General features: G+C 50.9%; 1 protein-coding gene across 1 annotated transcript; it reads left to right on the forward strand.

The window, feature by feature from the left end:
• The first annotated feature begins 1,034 nt into the window (after window positions 1–1,034).
• On the forward strand, window positions 1,035–15,667 carry LOC110544248 (neuroligin-4, Y-linked-like). The gene is given in 10 exon segments (XM_060376826.1): window positions 1,035–2,058; window positions 4,308–4,421; window positions 4,735–5,417; window positions 5,419–5,527; window positions 6,456–6,515; window positions 8,323–8,475; window positions 8,817–9,002; window positions 10,606–10,772; window positions 10,774–11,636; window positions 12,288–15,667. Coding segments are annotated over 8 exon segments (2,973 nt in total). The 5' UTR covers window positions 1,035–2,058; window positions 4,308–4,421; window positions 4,735–4,919; the 3' UTR covers window positions 13,225–15,667.
• Window positions 15,668–16,757: the final 1,090 nt, after the last annotated feature.

The following is a 16,757-nucleotide window of genomic DNA, read 5'->3' on the forward strand; positions in this document are numbered from 1 at the left end:
GCTGTGCACTTACATGTGTATGTACACATGGGTCTATATAAGTGTGCACGTGTGCACATATGTATGGCACATCCTGTACGTGTATGCTCGTGTGTGTAAATGTGTAACATACTCATTTCCCGAGAAGCTGAATGTAGAACCAACGGGGTCCCTGTGTGAGTGTCTGAAGGCACCATAAACACCTATTTGCAAGTGTATTAACGTGTCAATGCACAGCTGTGTAGTACAGTACAGATCGGTGTACAGACACTAACAGGGAAGACACAGTTAAATAAATACATTTGCGTACACGAATAAATTAACGTGACCACACTCCCTTGGGAATATTTCACACATTTACACATGCTTGAGGACACAGGTTGAGCACATGCATGAATGGGCACACATGTGAACACATTCCAGGGAAGAAACTCCATGTGCAAATGCGGTCGTTTATGTTAATATGGCGTACTGTGAGCTGAACACTGAAGCAGATATTTAAAAATATTTGCATACGTGATTATGTAAGCATGATGGTGTGAACGTTGGAAAACATCAATGTGCACAAGGGGTAACATGAACACTCTAACATTTAAATCCACGAATACAGCTATATGCAGATACATGAACACAGTAACATGTAAATGCAGAAATACATCAACATGTAAACATACAAACCATTAATATGTAAATACAGAAAGTATTAACATGCAAATATTTAAATACGAATATTCAAATATACAACAATCAATATGTAAATATGCAAACACATTAATACGCAAATATTGATATGTCCAAGGGTATGAATATCATGTAGATGTACAAATATATTATGTGACTATGCGATTATAGTTATGTGCTATTTCGTAAATATGTAATTACACTAATTTAATTTATAAATATTTGAATAAATTAATATGCAAACAAGCCATATATTTAAAATATGGTAACGACATGTTAATATGCGAATGTTAATGTATGAATGCTCTAATATATTAATATGTAATTACATTGCCAGATTAGCGTTTGAAAATCTAAAGCACGAGTACAGCTGTTAAAATACATTAAAACCACGTTTGCGTGAATATATTAAGGCGCCATGAATATTCACTCGTAAACATTTAAAACGTCAACTTTTAAAACGAGTATAAACGCATTGGTAAGATGATTATGCAAATGTATGCTAATAACTCATGGAAAACTGAGCCGAGGCGGCGTCGGAAAGCAGCGGTAACCGAGACGTGGAAGCGGTTTCTAGGGGCCTAGTCCCCGCGTCGTCATGTGATCAATGTTTCCCTTACTGGGTTTTCGGCCACGGATCCCACTAGGGTCGGTTAACTGTAGTCCCAGCGTGCCTCTCCCCGTACAGAACTACAAACATGGCCGCAGTGCATAGACCCTTGAATAGTCTATTGTCCTAATCTCCCAGTCCTCCTCCAGCCGATAACGTGAAGTGTGGACTACGACTCCCAGAATCCATTGCAGGACACCACCTTCGTTGCTTCCGAGGGCCACCGAAATACCAGACAGACCCAGTTTATCATGTACAATCGCGGGAGCCCACGGGACATCACGTGACCTCAAGTTAACCCACCCACTCGGTTTCCACTGCTGAGTTCACCGGGATCGGAGAACTACAATCCCAGTGTGTCTTGAGCCGCACAGAAGACTACAAACATGGCCGTCGAGTACGGGCTTCTGGGATATTTTGTAGTCCCCATTTCCTTCCCCTTCCACTCCATAAACCGCGGAGCCACCGAAGACTACGATTCTCGGAATACCCTGCACTGTTGCGCTTCATCACTGTATCAGATCTGTCCCGCGCAGCTTTCCAGGAGAACCGGAGGTCGTCCTGATCCCGTTGAACCCTTCACGTGGCCGGAGACATCATCGGCCCCCGATGTCACCGGAGTCACTGAGGGGTGATTCCGGAGCTGACATCCCAACCCCAGACCTCCGCCTGGTTCAGCCCTGGTGAGACCCAGATACTGCGTTCCCGCGTCACTCGGAAGCTCCACATCACCGTGAATGCGTAGTTAGGGGGACATTTCTCACGCCTCACGTCAGCGAGGTCCCTTGGTAAGAGGACGTTTTTCTGACCCCGTAACTGGCGAGGCGTGGTTTGGTGAACTTTTACCAAGCGGCGCCTCGCTGAGGGTCGTGGTAATCGAGGAGGCGTGGCTAGGGACCGGTTTCCGCTAGTCACTGAGGTCTGATGGTTAAGGAGACGTTTATTGCTCCTCGTCACCAACGGGGCGTGGTTTGGGACGTTTTTCATTCTGTGTCACCGAGGAGGCGGGAGGCGTGGTTTGAGGACGTTTCTCGCTTCCGGTCTCCTAGGAGGCGTGGTTAGGTTGTGGTCTCTCCCTCCGCTGGTCACCGAAGGCTGTGGTTAGGGGTGTGGTCATTCTGCCACTCACACCCGCAGCCCTGCCCCCGTTCCGCCTCTCCCCGCCCCCCACCCCGTCGTAGCCGCAGTCACAGCCGCTTCACCCCTTGGAGGCAGCGGACCGCGGTGGGAACTGGCGACACAGGTACGCTGACACACTCACCGTGGGGTTTGCCCACCTTTCCTCTCCCACGGCAGCGGCTGCCTTTGCCTTCCCTCGCCCTGCGTCCTCCATTTGCACGTTTTTGTTTTTGTTTTTTCTCACGTCTCCTGCCGTCACCGCCGCAGTCCTCCCTGCTGTCCTCGGTGAGTGTGTCAGTACCGCGCGGGGTGAGGGAAAGAGGGATGGAGTGTGCACGGTCTAGGCCGAGTTCTGTGGGGTGGTGGTGATGGGGACAGGATTTCATTTTATTTCCTTTCATTTTTTCCACTGCATTTTTTTTTCCTTTTTACCGGTTTCCACGCGGCTATTATGGGCTGGATTTTGTCACGCGCGCGCAGGGTAGTCCAGGGGGCAGGAGAGGCAGGGGGCCGGAGGTAACACGAATTCCTGTTGTGTGCGTGTTATGTTATGTATGTTAACTGGAAGGATCCGGGTCACATCCCTGTGTCCTCTTTAGTGTGTGTGTGTACAGATCCACACGAGTTATGTGCACTCATGGACGTGTGCACGTGTGTGCTTCTGCTTGTGTGTGTGTGTGTGTGAGCATGTGTTAATGGGTCCTGTAGGGCTAGCATGGGCTGTGGTGTGTCCTGTCTCCCTGAAATGGGTGTGAGTGGGCCCCCTGAGCGTCACTTACAGCTGACAGGACGCGTGGCATACATAGATGTGTGTGTGTGCATGCGAAACACATACATAAATGTGTGTGTGTGTAGCACGGAGAGGCACACATGTGAGTGTGCTCACCATACTCAGTGGCATGTGAATGCCATAGCCTGCTCATCACGCTCATATACACTAGAGGACACTGTACACTCTACTAACACACGTATGTGTGTGTGTGTGCACGCGAAACACACGTAAATGTGTGCGTGTAGCACAGAGAGGCACACATGTGAGTGTGCTCACCATACTCAGTGGCATGTGAATGCCATAGCCTGCTCATCGCCCTCACATACGCTAGAGGACACTGTACACTCTACTGACACATGTACCAGATGCCCCAAGTACACTTTACACACTTTTCGAGGTGTGGATGGTAACTGCTGTATCGTGTATCACTGGAAGTGTGTTACATGCGTGCACATTCAATAGGTGACGTCCAAGGTGCAGTAGACAGTGTCTGCACACGCACGCCACACGGGTTTGTGTGATTGGTTGAGACAGTTGATGTCCAGGTCCCTTGTTCACTTTACACAGCTTCATCAGGGTCACACGATTTGTTTGACAGTGAATGGTGAGTGTATTTCAAATGTCTGTGAAAGTATGTGTGTATAGATGTGTGCATTTAGTGTGAATAAATGTGTAAGTATACCTCTATGAAAATACCTGTGTGTAAATACATGTGTGTGGATAAATGTGCCTCTGTGATGCCAGCCTATAAGTATAAATAGCTACAGCTCAGACACATGTGTAGCACACAGGTGCTTCACACTCACATTCCACCCACATGTATACACACACACTTATAGACATGGTTGTGACCCTCTGAGTTGTCTCAGCATATGAGCACACATGGTTACACTGCCCATGCATGTCACAGGGTGTATAATAGCAGAAAGGTTCACACACAGCTTCATCCTGCCCCTGATCCATGGCTGTGCCTTTACACACTCTGATATCTGCTCCCTGGACATTGCCGGCAACTTTACCCCGGGTGGGTGTGTGCAAATATGTGTGTGACATGGAAGTCAGAAAATGTGAAGGGGAAGGGCTAAGACTGTGTCATGACCTTTTCTCGATGCCATGCATGCACACCGTCACTGTGTTCCTTCCCAGGCCCCTTCAATGGCTACCACTGCCGACCCTGTCCCGCATGCACAGGCATCCAGGACCCCAAGGAGGACATCAAGCCCCTATGCCACGGACAGAAATGACGGTGTGTGAGGAGAGGTGAGCAGGGCTGAGGGTGGAGCCCAGGGGTGGAGAGTGCACATGTACACACTCGTACACATGGGTATACGTGTACATGTGTGTCTAGAAGTGCAGGACATGTCACAATTGCAGAAGAAGCCTGTACATGGGTGAGTGTATGTAACGATGTGTGTGCACACATTATATGTACATGTCCATGAGTTGGGTCTGGAAGAGTCCTGAACTCTCACACACACACACACACCTGTCTCATGGATTGGATGTGTGTGTGCAATGTTCAGAGATGTACGTTTGTGTTTACACATATGTGTACATGTGTCTCCACCGTCAGGGCACGTTACCATGACCCACGCGTGACATCACACGATGGATAATGGCTGCCATGACTGATACGCATGAGGCCTTGAGACCCTCCCTCCTGTGACACGCCCCAAACACGCTACGGAGGCCACACCCTCCCTGTGTATGTGTGTGTCACCTCCACTGGCCTTGCCACTCCGGATGCCCTGGTGAACCATGCCTTTGCCCTGGGGACTGTCATGGCTGACACGGCGAGCACCATCAGATGTGACAATGAGCCTGATGACTAGTGTGATACCAGCTTTTGAACACAAGGCATTAAGGGTGATGAAAACCGTGACACCGATCGTGACATCAAGCGAGGTGAAAAGTGTGAAAAGCATGACATTGGGTGCGCTGCTGGTGTGCCTAGCTGTGGCCTCCCTGGCCGCATGTGTGTCCTGCTCCTCGCTGCCGCCCGAGGACTCTGGGGAGGGGGCAGGGCCCGTGGTGGTGAGCACGCGATACGGGCTGCTGCGGGGCATGCGCGTGCCCCTGCCGGGCGGCTCTCTGGGCCCCGTAGCACGCTTCCTGGGCGTGCCCTACGCCGCCCCGCCCACCGGCCCTCGCCGCTTCCAGCCGCCTGAGCCTCCGGCCCCGTGGCCCGGCGTGCGAGGGGCCGCGCGCTTCGCCCCGGTGTGCCCCCAGGACGCCGACACGCGCCCCGACCCCCGCCGCCATGCTGCCCGCCTGGCTCGCCGCCGACCCCGATGCCGTGGCTGCGCACGCGCGCGAGCAAGACGAGGACTGCCTCTACCTCAACCTGTACGTGCCGGCGGGCGTGGGTGAGTGACCCGGGAGCACGCGCGTCACGTGACTTCGAGGTCTGGTGTCAGCTCCCTTGGGACAGTGGTGTGTGACCTCATGGCTCATTCACACACATTTGTTCACGCTTGGGCCCAAGCTGGGATTCAGAGATCGGACGCTTTGACCATGATATCATGTGCTTGCTCTCTCATCTGCATAAATTTACATAAGATTCTACATTTACATAAACTTGCGTATATCCAAATCATTTTCATGTTTGTCCGCTCATTTGCATGCGCCTCCCTCAGTGTCTAATTTACATAACCGACCGAAGTTCTGTGTACATAATACTCATTTGCATACACGTGCATACATTTGCGTGTCTGTGCAGGGCGGGGTCGTGTGCCCACTGGAGGTACCGGGGAAGGGGTATGTGCATGTGAAGTGGTGTGACAGGGGAGGCGTGACCTGAGATTACTTGAACTGGAGAATTTGTAAAACTTTGAAATTTTCAAAATTTTCGAAATTTGGACTTGGTATCTCAGTTCTCAGACTGTCCTGCCATGTCGCTGGCCCTGCCTCGGTACCGCCTTCGTGATGTCAGTCGAAAATCTTTTCCACTATTTGATATTGAAATTTTTAACTCATTTTTTTCCACACTCAGAAAGACCAATTTTTTTTTTCTTGGAGAATATTTTTTCATTTTTCATTTTTTTTACGTTTGCACGAATCCCCGCGTCTTGTCCTTAGGTTTCCCCGTTTCTCTTTTCTTTCTTTTTTTCTAATTCCGATTTTCAGATTTTTTTCTCATTTTTTATTTTTCTGTTTTTTCCCTCTTTTCGTTTTTCTCGTCTCCATTTTTTCCTTTTTCCTCTTTTTTTCCCTCCTTTCGATGTTCACACACAAAGCCTCTCACTCGAATCTTATTATTTTCTTATTTTCACACTCCCACCTACCCACGAGCAGGAGGGCACCTGCGGAACCTCGCGGATGACCCAAGCAGCGACGAGCGTGGGGACGACCCAGGTAGCTTCTTGTTTTTGGTTTTTTTTTCTTCTGATTTTTAAAATTTTTGGTAAATTTTGAAAATGTCCATTTCGTTAAGTTCTTAAAAATTTTTTTATTTTTTCGATTGTTTTGGTCGCCATGAAGAGCAAACCTTCGTCCGTTTCCTTTCCGTTTTTACGTTTTCTTGTTTTCCGGATCTTAAACTGGCGCCACCTTCCAATGCTCAAAAAAAGTTTTGCCTATTGGAATTTTCAAAATTGAAAAAATTTCTGAAATACTGTTGTTTTTGACAGTTTAACATTTTAAAAAACAACTTAATTTAAATTCTGTGTGAGGAAAAAAAATGGGATTTTTCTCCTGTAACCCCATGCGCAAAGATTCCAGAATTTTAAATTCTTTTTATACTTATCATTTTAATTTTTTGTTGTTGTCTTTCAGTCTTTGGAAATTTTATTCGTTTCTTTTCTCCTTGAAACGGCGATGGGTTTGAGAAATTTACAGAGAAGTCAATTTAATTTTTTTTTTTTTTTTTTTTTTTTGTGAAAGACCGAACGGAGGCGTGTAAGGAGGGGAGGGAAACGTCATCTGGATTTTACAGGAAAACATACTCGGTTTATGCGAAAAACTTTTTTAAGCATTTGGATTTTAGAAGAGAAAAAGTATTTTTTTTAAATTAGAAATTAGCTTCCCCGAATTTTTTCCAAATTTCATTTTTCTTTACAAATTTTCCATCTTTTTGTTTTCAGTCCCAGGAAAAAGTGTGTTTTGAAAATAACAAAGGTTTTAAATTTAAAATATTTTTAAAATTTCAATAATTTAATATTTAAAACATATAGAAAATTTAATTCGAGTAAATATTTTCACATAAGTAACTTAAATAATTTAAATTCGTTTTTATTGTGAAGTGAAATAATTTTAAATTTCAAAAAACATTAAAACAAAACGATAACTTTTTTTAGAACCTTAGAGACAAGGGGAGTGGAGCCTCCTCCCCTAGTCATATATGTTCATGACCTCATTTACATATTCATGGCCAAGCCAGACCATTCAGACCAATTGTGAATATTGATAACATTTCTTGAATATCAGTGATACCATCCTGAATAGTGATATGTTCTTGAGTATTCAGGAATTTATTTGCATATTAGCAAGACCCACAGGGTCCAGTGAGGGAAGGCGAGTAGGTGGTGCACTTCCTGTCTCCATCACGTCTCATGACAAGACGAGGGGCAAGGTGTGGATGGGGACTGACGCGAGTTTCTTTTCCTTACTGATGTTCAGGGGCATCAGTAAGTAGGAATCCCGAAGTGATGTTAAAGTGATGTTAAAGTGGGCGGTGCCATACTCGGAAAACGTAACAGTCCACAAACAGAAAGTAAAGCCGAAAGTGGGCAGGGCTAGGGCATATGTGGCTAGGTTAAGAGCTGAGAAGACCGAAAATGGGCGGGGATGGACACTATCAGGTGACTTTGGCGTCATCTGGAAGTCACTCAAAAACAGGAAGTGAGAGCGGAAGTGGGCGGTGTTAGACCGTCCATTGCTCAATAACCCAGAAGTAGGTAGACTGATATCTTTGACTCAAAAACGCGGACGTAAGGCAGAAGTCGGTGGAACTCTGACGTCAATGATTCAAGTACCTGGAAGTAGGCAGGGCTGGATTCAGGACATCTGCAACTCAGTCAACAAATGAAAAAGGGTAGAGCTCTGTCATCTGCGACTGAAGAAGCCGGATGTAGGATCAGAAGTACTTCTGGTCTGGGGTGTGTGTGGCCAGAAGCGGGCAGAGGGTGCCCGGACCCGCCTCCTGACCTTCCTTACCCCACAGACACCCGCGACCCAGCCACACGCAAGCCAGTCATGGTGTTCATCCACGGCGACTCATACATGGCAGGCACGGGGAACATGATGGACGGCAGTGTGCTGGCGAGCTATGGCGATGTCATTGTGGTCACGCTCAACTACCGGCTGGGCGCGCTCGGTGAGCCCCGTCCCCAAACCCACCCCGCCCCCGAAGACACACCCATGCACCCCAACACGCCCACACGCAGGTCAAGTCTCCCACACAGTACATTCAAACAGGAAGTAAATATGCAAATACGTACACATGCTCATTTAAAGGTGCATATGCGTGCAAGTGATCGTTTGATTACCCCTGGCTGATTGCTTGGTGACATCAATGGAGTGATGTATGTTTATGGCAAGTGTGTCTCCCTGGTGACCCTCCATGACTCCCGTGATGCCTGTGAACCCCGTGAACCACCATGACCCCTCAGAAACCCCTGTGAACCACCATGACTCCCGTGGCCCTGCCCCTGGCAGGCTTCCTGAGCACGGGCGACCCTGCAGCGCGTGGGAACTACGGGCTGCTGGACCAGATGCAGGCGCTTCGCTGGCTGCGTGAGAACGCGGTCGCCTTCGGCGGGGATCCCGCCCGTGTCACGGTCTTCGGCTCGGGCGCCGGAGCCTCGTGCGTGAGCCTGCTCACGCTGTCGCACTACTCGGAAGGTGAGTGGATGGATGGGACCGCGGGAGTAACGCTCAGAGATCGTGGTCTTGGGAGGCGGGGACTGCGCGGAAGGGCCAGGATTACAAATGGGTGAGGCCCCAGGAACGAAGCGGGGTCACACCAGGGCAGTGTCATGGGAGGGGCGCAGTCACGGCAGGGGTTGGGGAAATAGGATGGGATGGGGTAACATCAGGGGGATCACAGCAGGGAAGGGGCGGGGACATCGGGGTCACAGCAGGGACAAGGTCACTGTGGTGGGCGGGGCACAGGAAATCTCACACAGTCACTGTGTGGGAATGGAAAGCTGTGACAAGGGAGGGGCAGTGTCACAAAGAGGCGTGGTCAGGGCCAGAGTCACGGGAGAACTCATAGGGTGAGGAACTTTCAGTCACGTTTTTAGGTGGAGGGAGGGGGCGGAGCCCCTCCGTAGGGTAGGGTGCCAGTGTCAGGGCAGGAGGAGGGGCCGCCATGTCCTCACACTGTAGCCACATCTACCAACTGTCCGCACCGTCCCTCAGGCCTTTGGAGTCAACTGTCCATTTGACTGACAGGCTGCTCCGGGCCCCTTGCACACACCCGCCTACTGTTTGACTCTTCCCTGACTCTGCTCATTTCCCTCTCCCCCACCCACACGTAGTATATTTCCTCATTGGGGGCGTCTCTCGTGACCCCGCCTCCTCTGCGCACTCCTCCTGCTCCTGATGGGTAACTCTGTCCCCTTCCCCAGTAAAGGTGGGATTGACGTTTCTCACTCCGGTCTTTTCCTCACCACGTCCCTCTCTGCTCACTCCTCACCTCTGATGACCACGCCCCTTGGACTGGGCCACGCTTCTTAACACACCATTCCCCACTCCTCTACATGCCCCTCCTCGCTGTCTTTTCCCCATCCCTTCTGGCCATGACCCTTCCCGTGTTACTCCTCACGTTCATCACCTCTTCTCTGTTGACTCCGCCCCCTCTACTGACTCTCCATCTCTCTGCTAACCCTGCCCCTTGTGTACTCATTCTGTTCCTGCTGATCTCACCCCTTTCCTACTGACCGCGGCCCCTAACGTCTGACCCCGTCTGACCCTCCTGTGTGATTATGTACGGGGCCCTGCACTTTCCCTGTGACCCTGCCACCTTTGTCCTGTTCCCACCCTTCCTGGTGACCGCACGCCTAAACGGATTCCCAACTCTTATCCTGTGAGTCTGTACCCTGGGTTCCTGCTCCCTCCCTCCTCTCCTGACTCCTCCCCTGCATGCTGACCACACCCCTCCCATGTGATCCTGTCCCTCTCCCACCTCCATGCTAACCCCGCCTCTTTCCGGTTGACTCTGCCCCCTCCCCTCCTCATTGTGACATTGCCTCTCTACACAAACCCGCCCCCTCACTTGACAATCCCCTGACCCTATCCCTTCTTCCTGACCTCGCCTATGCTGTAACCCCTTAGTTGGCCCTTCTCCTAACCCGGCCCATCCCTCACCACTTTCCCACGCCCCTCCTTCTTTCTATGTTTCCCCTCCACACTGATCCCACCACTATGACCCTGCCCTCCCTGGTGTCCGCTTCCTTTCTCTCTGACCAGGCCCTACCCACTGACCCTGTCCCCTGCCCCGCAGGCCTGTTCCAGAAGGCCATCATCCAGAGCGGCACCGCACTGTCCAGCTGGGCTGTCAACTACCAGCCGGCGGTGTATGCACGCATGCTCGGGGCCCGTGTGGGCTGCGGGGGAGACGTGATGTCGGCGACCCCGCTCCCGGACGCTGCGGCGACGCCACCCCCGGATGTCCTCGTCTCACGATCTGCCTTCCGCATCAGCTGCGCTAGTGGCCTGCCTCCGTCGCCGTGGGGCCCGCGAGCTGACCCGGGCCGCGGGTTCGGTGCCCGCGTCCTCACCATTCCATGTGGCCTTCGGGCCAGTGATCGATGGAGATGTGGTGCCGGACGACCCGCAGATCCTCATGGAGCAGGGTGAGTTCCTCAACTACGACATCCTTCTGGGCGTCAACCAGGCGGAGGGCGTGGCCCTGGCAGACCCCGCCCACCCCGACAGCCTCGGGGATATAATGGCTGACGGTGAGGAGGAGGTGTCGGCTGCCGGCTTCGAACTCGCTGTTGCTGCCTTCGTGGATGCGCTGTACGGCTACCCAGGAGGGGATGTGGGCGTGGCCGGCTGGAGCGGTGGAGCCGGCGGGGACTCCGCCCTTCGCGAGACGGCGCGCTTCATGTACACGGACTGGGCGGAGCGCGAGGGCGGGGCGGGGTCACGGCGCCGCGCCTTGGCGGCCATGATGACGGACCACCAGTGGGCGGCGCCCGCCGTGGCCACGGCCGACTTGCACGCCCGGTACGGCTCGGCCACCTACTTCTACGCCTTTGCACACCCGTGTCGGGGGGACGCGCACCCCGCCTGGGCGGCCGAAGCGGGCGCTGCCCATGGCGACGAGCTGCCCTTCGTATTCGGGGTCCCGATGCTCGTGCTGGCGGCGGCCGGTGATGGCAGTGTCGGAGGAGTCGGAGGCGAAGGCGCAACGGGAACTGATGTCGCTGCGGCCACCGCCGCTGCCCTCTTTCCATGCAACTTCACGCGCAATGACGTGATGCTCAGCGCCGTCGTCATGACGTACTGGACCAACTTCGCCAAGACCGGGTGAGTGGTGGGAGGTCCGGGTGCGGGGCCTGGTTAAGGGAAGTGTCGAAGGGTGGGGTACAGGAAGGCCTGAGTCTATGGAGAAGGTTAAGGGAAGAAGATGGATAGGATTGTAGTAATGGGCTGAAGGCAGTGGGGGGGGTGCAGGTGTCATTGGTCAGGTCGTGACATGGGGGGTTGGAGAAGGGAGGGGTTGGGGAGAGAGGGTGTAAGGGTCGAGTTGGCGGAGGGACTAGGGCAGTGGAGAGGAAGGTTGTGAGCTGAGTTGGAGAGGTGGGCTGAGTAATGGAGTGTGTTAGGGGATGGAACAGGTGCGGGGCAAGGAGTGGGAGGGAAGTGAGGGGCAGGACAGGGAATCGGAGCATTGTGGGATAAGATGAAGTGTGGGGCTAGTGGGAGGGGTTATATGGGGAGGTGTGGGTAGGGAGAGAGGAAAGGGTAGAGCTGTGTAGGTGAAAGACACGGGAGGAGTGGGGCAGGCGGGATGAAGAAGGGGAAGAGGCAGGGCATGGACAGTTGGTAGTGGGCGGGGCTAGAGGCAGGGCAGGGTTAGCATCACAAGAAACACATGCTCACACTTACACCTCCAACCGGTGTGCGTCCCTCTGCTGACCCAGTCCTCTCCGCTCTTCTCCTCGCCCCATCCCTCAGGGACCCCAACCGTCCGGTACCCCAGGACACCAAGTTTGCGCACACACGCCCCAACCGCTTCGAGGCAGTAGCCTGGCCCAAGTACACTCCCCGAGAGCGCCTCTACTTGCACGTGGGACTACGGCCACGCGTGCGTGACCACTACCGTGCTACCAAGGTGGCTTTCTGGCTAGAGTTGGTGCCACATCTTCATGGGCTTCGTGAGGCCTTCCCCTACCTGACCACGCCGACAGCTGCTCCACACGTCCCGACTGGACCGCGCAGGGTGTGGCCGCCCACGCGCCGCCCAGCTCTGCCCTCCTTGGGGAGGCCAGCCTCCTCCTCCTCCGCATCATCCTCGTCCTCACAGGACTCGAAAGTGGGTCCAGGCGAGGCTGTGCTCATCGAAACTCGCCGGGACTACTCTACGGAGCTCAGCGTCACCATCGCTGTAGGTGCTTCTCTCCTCTTCCTCAACATCCTGGCCTTCGCTGCCCTCTACTACAAGAAGGACAGGCGGCGCCACGAGACCCACCACCGAAGGATGGCTGCTTCTGGTGCAACTTCAGGGTTCGCTTCGGCTTCCGGGACAGCTTCTGGCCCAACTTCCGATTTTGTGTCAGCTTCTGGGCACGCTTCTGGTCCCGCTTCGGGTTTTCCTTCTACTTCTGGTCCCACTTCCGGATTTGCTTCCACCCACTGTTCCGGAAATGACACCGGTAAGCGAGGCCGAGAGGAGAACCCCGGGGCGATGGTGACATCATCGGTGACATCGCCCTCCTCCCTTGATGCCGCCCTTCGGCTGCCCACCGGCCCACCTGACTACACGCTCACGCTGCGCCGTGCCCCAGATGATGCCCCACCCCTCACTGCGCCTAGTGCTATCACCATGATGCCCAACGCACTGGCTGGGCTCCCACAGCTTCACACCTTTGGTCACTCCACCACACGGGTATAGCGGGAGAGTGTTTGCCCTTCCCCACAAGCTCGTGTCATCAATGCCGAGGGGACCCTGGAAACTGCTGCTGCAGATTGGGTGCATCAGAAACTGACCTTAGGACCATAAAAATGGCTTGGGGGAGTCTTGAAACTACCATAAAGACTCTCAACACACCACAGGTGATCTGGAACACCGGAAACTGACATGAGGACCCTCAAAATGGCATGAAGGACCTTTGAAACTTCCAAGGATACCCTAGAAACGGACACGGGGGATCAGGCACCCCAGAAACTAACATTGAGAATGGTATGGGGAACCCTTTGAACTGCCATGGGGATCCTAGAAATTACAACAGGATCTCTACAAACTGGCATTGGGACCCTCGTAATAAGCAGGGGACCCTAGAAACCATCACATCTATTCTACAAACTGCCACTAGGATGGGGGACATAAGCAACTGACACGAGGACCCTAATAAATGGCATGGGAGACCTTAGAAACCACCGCAGGAGACCCCTAGAAGCTGCCACACTGATCTCCCACCATCCAAGCATTCGATGAGGATAAGGACCACTGGCCTGGGGTCCAGATCTGCCCTGGACTACCCCCGTGTGATCCTCATGAATGCCAGGCCCAGGATTACACACAGCTCCCAGGATCCCACCAGCCTCCCATGATCCCCCATGATCCTCAGAACCTCCCACGATCCACCATGCTCTCCAAAACATTCCATTATCACCCATGATTCCCAGAACATCCCATGACCCCCAATGATCCCAAGAACCTACCATGGGTCCCCCAAACCCCCCATGATCCCCAGAGCCTCCCATTATCCCCCATGATTGACAGGTCCCCGGCCACACCTCTGGCCACGCCCCAATGGGCCCTGCCCCCATCCCTGATGAGATATGAAGAAACTGAACTGAGATTAAAAGAAAACTTCAAATTTTAAATTTTTGAATTTTTAAAATATTTTGAATTTGAGTCACAAGTGTCGGCATCATCAAGGCAGAAAGAACAGAAGTGACTCATTGAAAACGTGAATTTTTATTTCTAAGGGAAATGTTGGCAAAACATTTCAGAATTTGTGGGAAATTTCTCTCGTTATGATTCTGTAGGAGAAAAAAAAAGCCAGCGAGGTTTCCTCAGTTGATCGGGAATTTTCCCTAATTGATTCCCCCCCTCAAAAAAAGGAAAATTTAATTTCACTGAAAAGTAAGAAAATTGAGAATTTTATTTGACTAAAAACAGGATAATTCCTGATCATAGCTGAGAAAAAGTGTTTGCTGGAAAAAAAAAAAACCTGGAATTTCTGTCTCAGTAATAACTGGACAGACAGAATTCGAATTTTGAATCAAAATTAAATAAATAAAAAAACAGGAAAAAGAATCCAAAGAAACGAGTTTCATCAGTGCCTGGCGGAGTCATACAACCAAATCCGAAAAAAAAAAAAGAATTGAAACAGCCAAAGGGTCATGTGCAAAAAAACAAACAAACAAACAAACAAACTGTGAAAGAAATTTTTAAAATTAAAAACGAAAATGTAAATATTGAAAAATATATCTTATAAAAAACAATCCAGGCAGAAATTGGAAAAAGGGGCGGGAAACAAAAAATAAATTTAACAAAAATAGGAAAAGTTTAAAAGCAGATTTCAACTTGAGAGAAACCCTGGATGGTTTTGTGGGATGAAAAATCAGAATCTTAGTTTTGAGGATCTTCTTGCACGGGGTTTGCATATTTTTCTGGTGGTATTCTCACAAACCCCAAAAGATCAGGAATAAACAGACTCTTGTAAATACATGAGATTCTTTTTATTGTAAATCATTATAAGCTGCAGCTTGGGCCCACACCCCCCACCACCAAAGCAGTGGGAGCCGAGCCCCCTGTGCTCAGGTTAGTTGGGTGATTTTGAGAGACCAAAAGATAAATTAGCAGCTATTCTTAATACATGAAGTAGGCACATAAAGAAGTCCAGTAATGCCCTGAGGGGAAGAGCCACCTCACTGCATTCTTTCCCCACCCATTAGAGATACAGTTGCTAGGAAACTGGACCCTCCCTCTAGGGAGGGACACCAGGTCATTAATGGTCTGGGGACCTTCCGATAGCCAATCAGTTCAAAATATAGCATTTTGACCAATAGATGCTTGCCAGGCAGGAATCGCCCCTGCCTTGGGCATGCTGGGAGGGACCAGAATCTATATATCACCCAACTAACCTGGGCACAGCGTGCTCAGCTCCCACCGCTTTGGTGGTGGCGGGTGTGGGCCCAAGCTGCAGCTTGTAATTTACAATAAAAGACCCTCATGTGTTTTGCAATGGAGTCTATTCCTGTAGATCTTTTGGGGGCTCTCGAACTGGGTGTAACATAACTTAATCTTTCATTTTACTTTTTCCTACTGTCTTCGTCTGAGAAATTTAACAAAATATTAAAAACAAAATTGAAAATTCTGATCTGAATCTGCATTTCACACTAGTGTTGTCCTTTGAGAATTTTCCAGAGCAGGGAGGGGGGTGGGGGTCGGTAGGAAAGTCCAGATAGAATGTGTGAGTGAAGATGAAAACGAAATTTTAAAAAAAATTATTAAAATAATATTTCATGGTGTTTCGGGATTTATTTAGGAATTTGTAATTTAATTTACTTTAATTTCATTTTTGCCCCGTTAATGTTCGTACTTTGGGCTTTCCAGTTAGTTCGTTTCCGTTTCTCGTTTTGAAACTGAAGGGAGTTTCTGGTTGGTCTGATTCTGGATGAGTCAGTGCTTCAGTGCTGTCACATGACCTCAGCCTCCTGCCTGTTGTGGTCACAGGTAGGGCAGCGACTTGTGGGGATGTTCTCGTACGTGACACCAGGAAGTAACAGAGACAGGAAACAGCGTGAGAGATAGGAAACAGCAGGTGAGACACAGGAAATAGCAGTGCAGAAACATGGCCCACGTGGTCGGTGGGAAGAGACCCCGTCACCCGTGGAGCTTTGATGCCCTCCTGTTCTCTCCTGCGACTTCTCCTTCAGCAACACGACTATCTTTTTCCAGTAGTCTTCCTGAACCTGGGCAGGGGAACCTAGAAAATGCCACTCAGACATGGAAGACTTGAGGTGCCTAGAAACCGCCCCACTTACACACAAGGGCCATGAGGGACCTAGAAACTGCCAATTCACACACAAGGGGTCATGAGTGGCCTAGAAACCACCTGTTACACACAAGGGGCCATAAGGGTCCTAGAACTCTCCCTTGACAAACAGGTCTCCATGTTTGTTCGTCCATCTTTTTCCATGTGCACATATTGGTGCCTCCCTGGGAAGTGGGCACTGAACTACAATTCCCAGCAGGCCTTAGTGGAAGCGGACCTGGGGAATTAGATTTTGCCAGAAGAACTACAGTTCTGAGCAGGCTTCACCGCCTACTGTGATGTCAGACCCCGGAAGTTGGCGGGATCAGCTGCACAGGACTCTGGAAGTAAAATGGAGTCGAGGTTGAAGTAGTTTCCTTATTTGTTTTTGTGATATTTTAGGTTGTTGTTGATAGAAATCATGCAGGATGACAGTTAC

The sequence above is a fragment of the Meriones unguiculatus genome, assembly GCF_030254825.1.
Source record: "Meriones unguiculatus strain TT.TT164.6M chromosome Y unlocalized genomic scaffold, Bangor_MerUng_6.1 ChrY_unordered_Scaffold_23, whole genome shotgun sequence".
Classification (NCBI taxonomy): domain Eukaryota; kingdom Metazoa; phylum Chordata; class Mammalia; order Rodentia; family Muridae; genus Meriones; species Meriones unguiculatus.